This window comes from Rhinolophus sinicus, linkage group LG01 (assembly GCF_036562045.2).
Source record: "Rhinolophus sinicus isolate RSC01 linkage group LG01, ASM3656204v1, whole genome shotgun sequence".
NCBI classification, from domain to species: domain Eukaryota; kingdom Metazoa; phylum Chordata; class Mammalia; order Chiroptera; family Rhinolophidae; genus Rhinolophus; species Rhinolophus sinicus.
The window spans coordinates 62,354,146-62,367,700 of record NC_133751.1 but is presented as its reverse complement, the minus strand read 5'-3'; the positions used below and the strand labels follow the sequence as shown (position 1 = coordinate 62,367,700).

General features: G+C 32.1%; 1 protein-coding gene and 1 pseudogene across 14 annotated transcripts in view; both read left to right on the top strand.

The window, feature by feature from the left end:
* The window catches only part of STXBP5L (syntaxin binding protein 5L), a 242,728-nt gene that overhangs the window by 166,938 nt on the left and 62,235 nt on the right, over positions 1–13,555 (top strand). For all 14 annotated transcript variants that reach the window (XM_074331359.1, XM_074331330.1, XM_019729632.2 and 11 more), the window contains one exon: positions 13,425–13,490. In XM_074331359.1, the coding sequence (XP_074187460.1) occupies positions 13,425–13,490 (66 nt within the window). The remainder of the gene's footprint in view (positions 1–13,424; positions 13,491–13,555) is intronic.
* On the top strand, positions 9,593–11,254 carry LOC109446350 (C-type lectin domain family 1 member A; annotated as a pseudogene).

Genomic DNA, 13,555 nt, shown 5'->3' with positions numbered 1-13,555 from the left:
CAAAGAGAAATCTTGGTTCAGTTTTAAAGGGAAACTTAATCTAATTAAAGCTGAGGGTCAGCTGCAGCTCAGTTCAATACTTTTAGAATTGAATATTTCACTTGAATAACAAAGGAAATTTTTTTAAAAGGAGATACATATATCTATCAGAAACTTAAAAACATACAAAGAAGCAGAAAATTTGGGGCGGGGAGTCAATCTAAGCAGACCCATAGATGACACAAATTGAAATTAGCAGACAAGAACTTCTAAACACGTATAAGATGGATTAGAATAGATGAATATGTTGGTAAATTTCAGGAGAAACTGAAATTCTAAAAAAGAATCTAATAGAAATTTCAGAAATAAAAAATATCTGAAATGAAAAGTTTACAGTATTGTTTTTACAATACATTGGATGGCCATGGAAAGATATCAGTGAATTTAAATACAGGTCAACACAAATGATCCAAACAGAAGCAGAGGTTTAAAAATAAATAAATAAAAGCTAAGTGAGTGTCAGTAACTTGTGGCTGAATTTTCTACTAAATTTGAAGAGAAACATGAACTCTAAGAACCAAGAGGATCAGAAAACCCTAAACTAGAAAAACACAAAGAAACCATACTTAAGACTTGATAGTAAAACTACTAAAATCAACATCAAAGAAGAAATCTTAAAAGTAGTAAATAAATACGCGCAAGCGTGCACACACACACACACAGGCACAATGATATGAATAATGAGTGATTTCTCATCAGAAATAACTGGAAGTCAGAAGACAACAGAATCACATCTTTTAAGTGCTAGAGAAAAATAATTGTAAATTCAGTATTCTATATCTAGCAAAAATATTTTAAAATGAAGGTAAATAAATCTGTCATTGGCATACACGCACTACAAACTATGGTAAAGGAGGTTTTTAAGGCTGAAGAAAAATTATACCAGGTGGAGATTTGGATATACAGTAAGAATGAAGGGCATTAAAAATAATAAATACGTGGATAAATATAAAAGATTATTTTATCTTTTCTTAATCTTTAAATGTTAATTTACTCTTTAAATTAAGAACTAACAATGTATCATGGGGTTCATAATGTATAGAATCAAAATATGACAATAGTAACAAAGGATGGGAGGGAGGTAAACAGAATTATACAATAGTAAAGTTTTCTCATAAAATAAATATACATACAATAATAATTAAAGGTAGATTGTGATGAATTATAGATGCATATTATAATTCCTAGAACAACTAATAAACAAAACAGATGGATGTAGTTAAGTAGCAAAGAGAAGATAAAATGGAATACTAAAAAAATATTTGATTTTCTCAAAAGACAGAAAAGAGGAACAGAGAGGACAAACTGCAAACAAATAGGAAGATGATAGACATAAATCTAACTCCATCAATGACTACATTAAATATAAATGGAGCAAACATCACCCCCAAAATGGGCAGAGATTGTGAGACAGAATGAAAACAAAAGACACAACTATATGCTATTTATAAGAGATGCACTTTATAAAAACACACAAATAGATTGAAAGTAAAAGAAGGGAAAAAGAATTCCATCAAAACACTAATCCCAGGAAAAGCTGATATAACTATATTATGAGATGAAGTAGATGTCAAGACAAGGAGATAGAGACACAGTTCAAAATTAGAAAACAATAGCTTTATCAGGAAGATATAAAAATCCTATACTTGTATAGACCTGATAAGAGATATTCAAAATACATAAAGCAAAAATTATCAAAACTAAAAAATGAAATTGACAAATCTACAATCATATTGAGGGATTCATCATTTCTACTCAGTAACTGATAGAATACACAAAAATTGGTAAGGATATTAAAAAAATGTAAGCAATTCCTTTAACCAAAATTGATCTGACATAAACAGGCACCTACATCATACAAGTGAAGATATAGAGTCTCTTCAAGTAGACATGGAACATTAAAAAATACAGACTGAGTCATAAACAAGTTATAATGAATTATAAAGGATGGAAATCAAGCAGAATATGTTTTCTGATGACAAAATAAGTTAGAGATCAATAACAAAACTATGTCTTAAGATCCCCAAATACATATTTGGAAATTAAGAATAGCTCATGGCTTAAAAAATAAATCATAAGGGAAATTCTAAAGTATTTTTTAACTGAAAGTATAAACAAAAATATCAAAATTTGTGAGATGTTGCTAAAGTAGTACTTAAAGGAAAATTTAGAACATTAGATGCTTATATTAGAAAAAACTATATCTCAAATCAATAATCTAATCTTCTTTGTTAAGACATTAACAAAAAGAAAAGAAAAGAAAAAAGAAGCTCCCTGGCAAAGGGAGTTTGAATATTTGACTGTTGGACTGAAGAGCAAAGAAAAATCTTGGTTCAGTTTTAAAGGGAAACTTAATCTAATTAAAGCTGAGGGTCAGCTGCAGCTCAGTTCAATACTTTTAGAATTGAATATTTCACTTGAATAACAAAGGAAATTTTTTTAAAAGGAGATACATATATCTATCAGAAACTTAAAAACATACAAAGAAGCAGAAAATTTGGGGCGGGGAGTCAATCTAAGCAGACCCATAGATGACACAAATTGAAATTAGCAGACAAGAACTTCTAAACACTTATAAGATGGATTAGAATAGATGAATATGTTGGTAAATTTCAGGAGAAACTGAAATTCTAAAAAAGAATCTAATAGAAATTTCAGAAATAAAAAATATCTGAAATGAAAAGTTTACAGTATTGTGTTTACAATACATTGGATGGCCATGGAAAGATATCAGTGAATTTAAATACAGGTCAACACAAATGATCCAAACAGAAGTAGAGGTTTAAAAATAAATAAATAAAAGCTAAGTGAGTGTCAGTAACTTGTGGCTGAATTTTCTACTAAATTTGAAGAGAAACATGAACTCTAAGAACCAAGAGGATCAGAAAACCCTAAACTAGAAAAACACAAAGAAACCATACTTAAGACTTGATAGTAAAACTACTAAAATCAACATCAAAGAAGAAATCTTAAAAGTAGTAAATAAATACGCGCAAGCGTGCACACACACACACACACACACACACACACAGGAACAATGATATGAATAATGAGTGATTTCTCATCAGAAATAACTGGAAGTCAGAAGACAACAGAATCACATCTTTTAAGTGCTAGAGAAAAATAATTGTAAATTCAGTATTCTATATCTAGCAAAAATATTTTAAAATGAAGGTAAATAAATCTGTCATTGGCATACACGCACTACAAACCATGGTAAAGGAGGTTTTTAAGGCTGAAGAAAAATTATACCAGGTGGAGATTTGGATATACAGTAAGAATGAAGAGCATTAAAAATAATAAATATGTGGATAAATATAAAAGATTATTTTATCTTTTCTTAATCTTTAAATGTTAATTTACTCTTTAAATTAAGAACTAACAATGTATCATGGGGTTCATAATGTATAGAATCAAAATATTACAATAGTAACAAAGGATGGGAGGGAGGTAAACAGAATTATACAATAGTAAAGTTTTCTCATAAAATAAATATACATACAATAATAATTAAAGGTAGATTGTGATGAATTATAGATGCATATTATAATTCCTAGAACAACTAATAAACAAAACAGACGGATGTAGTTAAGTAGCAAAGAGAAGATAAAATGGAATACTAAAAAAATATTTGATTTTCTCAAAAGACAGAAAAGAGGAACAGAGAGGACAAACTGCAAACAAATAGGAAGATGATAGACATAAATCTAACTCCATCAATGACTACATTAAATGTAAATGGAGCAAACATCACCCCCAAAATGGGCAGAGATTGTGAGACAGAATGAAAACAAAAGACACAACTATATGCTATTTATGAGAGATGCACTTTATAAAAACACACAAATAGATTGAAAGTAAAAGAAGGGAAAAAGAATTCCATCAAAACACTAATCCCAGGAAAAGCTGATATAACTATATTATGAGATGAAGTAGATGTCAAGACAAGGAGATAGAGACACAGTTCAAAATTAGAAAACAATAGCTTTATCAGGAAGATATAAAAATCCTATACTTGTATAGACCTGATAAGAGATATTCAAAATACATAAAACAAAAATTATCAAAACTAAAAAATGAAATTGACAAATCTACAATCATATCTAGGGATTCATCATTTCTACTCAGTAACTGATAGAATACACAAAAATTGGTAAGGATATTAAAAAAAGTAAGCAATTCCTTTAACCAAAATTGATCTGACATAAACAGGCACCTACATCATACAAGTGAAGATATAGAGTCTCTTCAAGTAGACATGGAACATTCAAAAATACAGACTGAGTCATAAACAAGTTATAATGAATTATAAAGGATGGAAATCAAGCAGAATATGTTTTCTGATGACAAAATAAGTTAGAGATCAATAACAAAACTATGTCTTAAGATCCCCAAATACATATTTGGAAATTAAGAATAGCTCATGGCTTAAAAAATAAATCATAAGGGAAATTCTAAAGTATTTTTTAACTGAAAGTATAAACAAAAATACCAAATTTGTGAGATGTTGCTAAAGTAGTACTTAAAGGAAAATTTAGAACATTAGATGCTTATATTAGAAAAAACTATATCTCAAATCAATAATCTAATCTTCTTTGTTAAGACATTAACAAAAAGAAAAAGAATGTAACCCAAAGTAAACAGAAAGAAGGAAATATAGATTGGATATCAGTGAAATAAAGGGCAAACAGAGTAGATCAACAAAACCACAAGATATTCTTTAAAAGATTACAAACATTTATAAAACACTAGCAAGGTTGATCAAGAAAGAAGAAAAACCATAAATAACTAATACCAGGAATGAAAAGGATTCTACAGACATTAAAAAAATAAGGTTATGAACAACTATATGCATGTAGATTGACAATATTTATGAAATTAAGAGATTTCTTAAAATAAAAAATACAAAAGCTGACATTAAGCACATTGGAAAATATAAATAGCTACCTATATTTAAAAATTTTTTGAATTCAAAATTAAATACCCATAGCAAAGAAAACTGTAGGCCTCAAATATCTTCACTGATTAATTATCTGAAACATTCTCTAGAAATTGTTCTAAGAAGATACAGAAAAATTAAGAAACATATATTCAGAAAAATATACTAAAACTTGGGGGAAAAAATGAGAGTTTGTGGCTCTCTTATGCAAACAATTGTAGGGAATAGAAAAAAGAGGGAACTCCTCCTAACTGGTTATCTTAGGCCAGCACAATGTTGAAACACAACACTTGACAAAGACAGATTAAAGTAAAAGTACAGGCCAGTCTCATTCATGAACATACATGCAAAAATTATAAATAAAATACTAGGAAATGGAAGACAGACATATGTAAGGTAAAACATAACCAAGGTGGATTATCCCAAGAATAAGTTTAATATTTGAAAATCAATGATTCAAAATACCTGTTTAATATGATAAAGGAGAAAATAACATAATAACAATAGTCTATGATGAACCATGTATACAACAGTGTATACCATATAGCCTAAGTGTGTAGTAGGCTATACCATCTAAGTTTCTGTAAGTGCACTCTGTAATGTTCACAAAATGACAAAATTGTCTAACAACACATTTCTCAGAACATATCCTTGTCATTATGTGGTGTATGGCTGTACATGCAAAACAAACAAACAAAAAAACATTTGTCATACTTTTACATATATTTATGATAAAAATCCTCATAAAATCAGGAATAGAAGAATATTTCCTCAATTGAATAAAGCCCATCAATGAAAAACCTACAGATATTACTTGATTGTGAAATATTGAATGTTTCTCTACTAAAATTGGTAAGAAGAGAATGATATCCACTTTCATCAACTTTGTTCAGCATTGTACTTGATGACCAGTAAGGGTGAAAAGCAAAATTAAAAATAATATGCCTAAGGATTGGAAAGAAATTATTAAAGCTCTTTATTTGCTAATAATATTACGGTGTATGTAGGAAATTCAAAGGAATATACAAAAAAAAAAAGAGCTACAGAAAATATGTGTACTTAGCAACATTGAAGAATACCAATCACTGTACAAAAATCATATTTCTGCATAATAACAGCAAACAATTGAGAAATGTATATATTTTAAGAATACCATGTACATGATCAACTTCCAGACGGCAACCTAAAGAGCACCATGGAAATATTTTCCAGAGGAAAAAGCCTAACTGGTGAAAGCTATTTTTAAAAAACCACTCACTTAAAGTCTCTAGAAATTGTTCTAAGAGGATACAGAAAATGAAGAAACATTTATTCAAAAAAATATACTAAAATTTGGAAAAAAATGAGAGTTTGTGGCTCTAAGCCGCAATTTGCTCTATACCTCTCCTGCCTTCAGGTTGCCAGTATTTCTCATCCTCTCCATGTAGAAAAGGCCAAATTCTTGGTGAGTGTGGCCAAGAGATTAGAAGCTCCCACTCCCTGCCAATCTTCTACTTATAGGACAGAAAGTCTACCCCAGGCGTAGCAAGCTAGAAATACTGAGACCCTGATTACTCTCACCCCCACTTGCTCACAGGGCAGATGTTTCATACCAGAAGAGCCTAGCTTAGAAAAATAGAGGTTACCACCCTTCCAGGGCTCAGACTAGTGGCTCAGAGGTTTTGCCCAGGGGAAGAGACAGTGTTAGCAAACTCTGAAGCTCTCCCCAAAGGAACTAGCTTTATTTGAAACACAATTTGGGGAAGTTCAAGCCTAAGGATGACATCAAAACCAATGAAGTATTTGGGAGAAATCAAATAACAGACTCGTAGCTCCTCTTAATTAAGAGCAACCAGCTAGACCATAGGTGAGTTGGTTCACTAGAGAGAACCAAGAAAAGACACAGCTAAGACCTCTCCAGGATTTAAATCTCAAAGATAGGCTTCAAATATGACCCCTACCCAAACTTAATTTGATTAGAATGTTGTCCCATATATGTGTGTGTGTGTGTGTGTGTGTGTGTGTGTGTGTGTGTGTGTGTGTGTGTGTATATATAATTTTAGGGACTTAACAGTAGATTTGAACTGGTAGAAATAAGAATCAGCAATCTTGAAGGTAGGTTGATAGAGACTATGTGTTATAAAGAATAAAGAGGTAAAAAAGAGGAACAAATAACAAAACTTCAGAGAAGTGAGGGATATCTTAAGTGTATCCACAATAAGTAGTGTATTAATATAATAATAAGTGTATTCCATAATAAGTAGAAGGAAGAAAAAGAAGTAGAAAAATATTTAAAGAGATACTGGCTGAAAACTTAACAAAATTGATGAAAAATATTAATGTACACATCCAACAAGCTCAACAAACTCCAAGTTGTATAAGTATAAAGATATCCACACCAAGACACATTGTAGTAACAATACTGAAAGACAATGAGAAAAATATTGAATGCAGTAAGAGGAAAATGACTTGTCACATACAAGGGCACTCCAATAGGATTTACAGCTCATCAGAAACAATAGAGGCCAGAAGGCAGTATGATGACATATTCAAAGTGCTCAAAGGAAAAATACGACCAACCAAAAGTTTTATATCCAGTAAAACTATTTTTTAAAAATGTAGGTGAAATAAAGACATTCCAAGATAAACAAAAAACAATTGGTTGCTAGCAGAGCCACCTTATAGGAAATACTAAAGTTCTTCAGGCTGAAAGAAGGTGACCCCAGATGGTAATTTGAATCCACTCAAAGTAAAAAAGAACACAAGGTAGTTATGTAACTACAACATAATAGTATACATACATATTTCTTCTCTTACTTGATTTAAAAAGCAATTTATGAAACAATATAAAATTATATTGTTTGGCCTACATATAACATAGAAAAATGTAATAGAAGTTCTGACAATTAAGTTCGCAAACTTGTTGCAACCATGTTGCTAACCTTTTTTTGATATCAGTGGGATTATTCATTATGAATTTGTACCAACTGGACAAGCAGTTAACCAAGTTTACTATTTGGAAGTGTTGAAAAGGCTGCATGAAGAAGTTAGACGACTTGAACTTTGCACCAACAATTCATGGCTCTTGCATCACGACAATGAGCCAACTCACGCGGCACTGTCTGTGAGGGAATTTTTAGCCAGTAAACAAATAACTGTATTGGAACACCCTCCCTACTCACCTGATCTGGCCTCCAATGACTGCTTTCTTTACCCAAAGATAAAGGAAATATTGTAAAGAAGACATTTTGATGACATTCAGGACATCAAGAGTAATACGATGACAGCTGATGGCCATTCCAGAAAAAGAGTTTCAAAATTGCTTTGAATGGTAGACTAGGGGCTGGCTTCAGTGCATAGCTTCCCAAGGGGAGTACTTCGAAGGTGACCATAGTGATATTCAGCAATGAGATATGGAGCACTTTTTCTAGGAGTTCTTAAACTTAAGTGTCTGGCCTCATATTGTTTTTCCAATAACAGCACAAAGAAGGAAGTGGGTGGGACCAAAGTTGTATTTGCATAAGCAGATGACTGCAGATGAATATAACAGAACAAATGAAGAGAGCCAAATGGTAAATCAGAGGTTAATATACAAACTTGATAAATATATGTTTGCTCTTCTTTCTTCTCTCAGCTTTTATTAAAAAAAAAACACACAAAATTATATAAAGCACTAATTATAATATATTGTTCTTCTAACACATATAGATGTAATATATATACCAAAAATAGCTCATAACTGGGTAAGAGAAAATAGAGCTATAAAATAGTGACACTTGTATATCTCATGAAATTAAGTTAGTACACATTTGAAGTACATTCTGATAGGTTAAGATATATATATTAAGACTTAGAGTTACCATGAAAAACTTCAAAAACATAGTGAAAAATTCATTAAAGATATTAGAGAGTTAACACTAGAAAACTTTACTTAATGCCAAACAAAGCAGTGAAGGAGTACTAGAGGAATGAAAAATGACATAAGGCATACAGAAAACCAAAAGTAACATGACCGATGTAATCCAACTATATCATGAATATTAAATGTGCATAGATTAAACAATGCTATCAAAAGATAAAGGCTGCCAAGCCAAATTTAAAAAAAAAAAATCGAGATCCAACACTATGCTGACCAAAAATGATACAATAAGATACAAGTAGGTTGAAAATAAAAAAATGGGAAAGATTATGCAAACAGCAACCATAAGAAAGCTAGAGTAGCTATCCTAATAGCACACAAAATAGATTTTGAAGCAAAAAGTACTAGAAATAAAGAAGGACATTTAAGATGATAAAATGGTCAATCTATCAAGATGATATAACAATTATAGGTATAAATGCATCTAACAACAAAGATACAAAGTGCATGAAGCAATACCTGATAAAATCAAATAGAGAAATAGACAATTCAACAATAATTATTGGAGGTTCAGCAGGGGAACGGTGGTTTCTGCCAGCATTTTTGTCTGGGAGGAAGCTGCCCCTCCAGCCCTTGCCCTAAAGTCAGCTGGTATGGTTTCTCCCCATGTGTCCCTGACACCTTTTGGCTTGCTGCCCCAATACTGGGGCTCAGAGCAAGTGATTCTGCCAATGAGATTGATGTAGGCCATGTAGTAGCACGAGGAACATGCTGCAATGCTGGATGCCAATGAGGACACCACCATGAGCCTGCATTCTCAAACTTCTATTGCAACTCATCTGCCAGAGCCTGGACACACAGGGCACCAGCCTCCCTCTTCCACTTGGCATCCAGTGGCCCTACCCTTCTTACTTTGTGCCTAGTGCTGCTGATTAGCCTGGCAGCACAGGGGCTTGTATTTTTTCAGTACTACCAGCTCTCCAATAGTCAGCAAGACAGGATTTCTGAAAAGGAAAAAAAGATTGGGGAATCTCTCCCAACAGCTGCAATCTCTCCAAGCTCAGAACAGGAAACTTGTAGTAACTCTGCAGTGTGTGGCTGAAAAAGCTCTATAACAAAACTGGAGAGCACAACGTAGCCCATGCCCAGAAAAATGGAAGTGGCATGGAGACAAATGCTACCAATTCTATAAAGAGAGCAAGAGTTGGCAAAGCTGTGAATATTTCTGTATTGCTGAGAACTCAACCATGCTGAAGATAAACACAAAAGAAATGCTGGAGTTTGCCAAGTCTTAGAGCTACGTTGAGCTTTTCTACCCATATTGGACAGGGCTATACCACAAAGGAAGTGGCAAGGCCTGGCTCTGGAATGATGGAGCCTCTTACACATCTGAATTATAATTATAGATTTGATATAATTATAGATTTCATCAGCCTAAGAGGCAGAGACTGTGTGACCATCCTCGATGGAAAGGCTTTTTTTTTTGAGAGATTGCAAAGAGTTGAGGCAGTGGGCATGTGAAAAAATGGTAGCCACAATCAAGCTTAGGGAGACTCCATTAGCTTCTTTGAACCATTACGTAGAGGTAATTGACTGTCCAGATACAACTACAACTTGAAGCTCCCTTCAGAGACACTGAAGAGCAGAACAAAAGTTGCACTTGTAACAGTTTGGTTTTAGTTCCTATTTTCTTCCATTTGATCCATATTTATACAACAATTCAATGAAATGATTGAGCCAAGCAAGGTCAATGCAAGGGATATTAAGACATTGGAAAGCAGGGGGAAAAATCAGGAAAGGCAATCCCTCTGACTGGCACAAGAAGGATTTTCATGTTTCCTGCTCAGGATCACCAGCATTTCTGAGCTTCAGTTCATGCACATATTTACTAGTCAACAAGAAGTATTATTTCTGTATCACCAACTGGCCCCAGAAACCCATAAAGTTGTAACCCACCTTCTTGACTTTGAGATAACTTTCTAGTGTTCTTTCCTCTCAGCATCTAATATCTTTCTATTTCCATGTCTTCTTTAATATTTGGAGAAGTGAGAAACTTAGAGGAAATAAGTATATGTAACATCTTTTGGTCCAATAGTCCACAAGAAATTGGCAATCACTTCTTATACTGGGCTACCAAATACACAATTAATTCTTTTTTTCTTTAGTTTATGTATTGTTCCTTCCCATTCTCCCAACAAAGTCCCCATCTGCTATGTCTGTGGCCTGCTGCCCACTAGCTAATTTTATTAGAATCTTGACTTCTTACAAGCATACCTCCCTATGTCCATTTAAGATCCCAATGATTGTCACCTTTCCCTAGGAATTTCTTCTAGGAAAGAAATATTCTCAACTTAGTTCCATATCAGAAATACTGTCCCTGATGCTCCCTTTAGAGAAATTGAACACCAGAACAAAAGGCAGTCTATTTATGTGCATCTGGGATAGTTTGGTTTCTGTTTCTATTTTCTTCCATTTGATCCATGTTTATATCTTGCAGGTACTGAAGATCTAATAATAATAAATTTGAATAATGTGAAAAAACATTACTGAAAATTTCATATTCAATAGTCAGCTTTCAATAATGATACAAGAACTAGGCAAAAGACCAAAAAAGGAAATACAAGTCTTGAAGAATGCTATGTATAAGACCTCTATACTGAAATATGCAGAACAGTGAAGAAAGAAAAAAAAAGTTTAACCATTTAAATGGAAGGGAATACCATACGTATGGGTTAGACGACTATTAGGATACTTAGTCTATCAGATTTATCTACAGGTTTATCATAATCCAATAAAATCTAGCATATCTTTTTTGTAGAAATTGGCAAACTGATTCTAAAATTTATATAGAAATGCAAAAAAATTCTAGAATAACTAAAACACTATTGTAAAAGAACAAAGTTGGAGGATTTCACTACCTGATTTCAAGATGTACTATAAACCTACATTATTTAAATAGCGTGATAGGCAAAATAAAAAAGATAGACAAAAAGACCAGTGATTACAGAAGAAAGTCCAGAAATAGAACCACATATATATGTCCAATTTATTCTTTACTAAGGCACTAATAAAAATCAATGAGGACTGGAAAATATTCCTAACCAATAATGATGGAACAACTGGGCAAACATAAAGAGAAAAATGGACCTCATCCCTATCTCACCATAATCAAAAATTAAATTGAGATAGATTGTAGTCCTAGAAGTGAAATCCAAAAAGTTATTGAAGAAAACAAAGTATAATATCTTTATGACCATGTGGTAAGCAATGATTACTTATACAGGAATTTTTAAAATCACAAAATAAAAAATTGATAAATTGTCTTTCAAGTAAATTAATCTTCTGCTCACCAAAAGACATTTCATTTTCATTAAAAAAATGAAAAAGTCATACATACTGGAAGAAAATATTCACAATACCTACTTCTGACAAAAGACTTTTAACAAAATATATAAAGAAATCTGTTCAAGCTTTGGCACTTAGTTCTGTAACCTTAAACAAATAGTTTAAACACTTCGAACTTATCTATAAAACATAAGAGTTGGGCTAGAGTGTCAAAACAGTCCTTTTCTAAATGAATTTGTTGAACCTACAGCAAGTTTATTGATACAAATTATATAAAGAAAGGAATAGTGGAAAGGAATATGAACAAAGATGGTTTTGGTAATTGTCAGTAACTCTTAAGTACTTATGGGTATGGGAATTTACATTAAATAGAAATTTAATAGTTATTTACAAAGAAAAAGTATGTGAGATTGTCCAACAAACAGGAAACCCATAATTAAGGATATTTTGTGAATGTCGTAGGAATGCAGATAATGAGAATTACAAAATATTTATTACTCTATTGTGCCTATCCTTGTATTTGTCAGGAAAATGACAGAACAGAAAACAAGAAATATTAGAAATAAAAATGTAGTACTTATTATAGGAATGAATGTTATACTGTTGTACGTACCACACAATACTGCATTTTTATAAGTATATTTAAAATTCATAGCATCTTCTTAAAAGTCTTTTTAAAAGCCAATAACCATTTTCTCTTGAAAGTGGAAGCTTTGATTAAGTCTTTTTAAAAACTCCTTCTAATTCATATTATTCTTGGTTTATTTTCAGATGAAGCTAGCTCATTTATTAAAGTAGGTATTTCATATTAAAAAAATTTAAAAAGGATTTATATATTTCTACCATCATGTTCAGTTACCCTTTTTATATCAGCTAGCTATTGCTCCTTATTTTCTTCTGTATCACTTGTTAAAGTGAGGGTGATGGAGGGATGGTTGAAAAAGGTGAGGGGAAATAGTCAATTAGTGTGATAACTGCACAGTGACAGATGGGTACTAGACTTAGTGTGGTGCTCACATCTTAAGGTATATAAATGTCCAATCACTATGTTGTACACCTGAAAGTAATATATTTTATGCCAACTATATTTTAATTTAAAAGATTTTAAAACAAATTTTCAGAATAATTGTCATAACATGAACATTAGAAAAGTAGTTTTCATAGGGAAAAAAAAACCTTTTTAAACCTACAAGAATTGAAAAACAAGAATTAGCTACAAAGTGTTAGCAAAATTCATCTAATTTTTTGTGACTTTATTTTCAGGTTTAACTGAGCTGAATGACAGTCCAGTTCCCCTGGAACTTGAGCGCTGCAAGTCTCCCACTTCAGGTAAACATGAGTGGTATTTCCCAGGCTTCTGGTAACTCACTGTAGCAATCGACTGCTTTATTTTC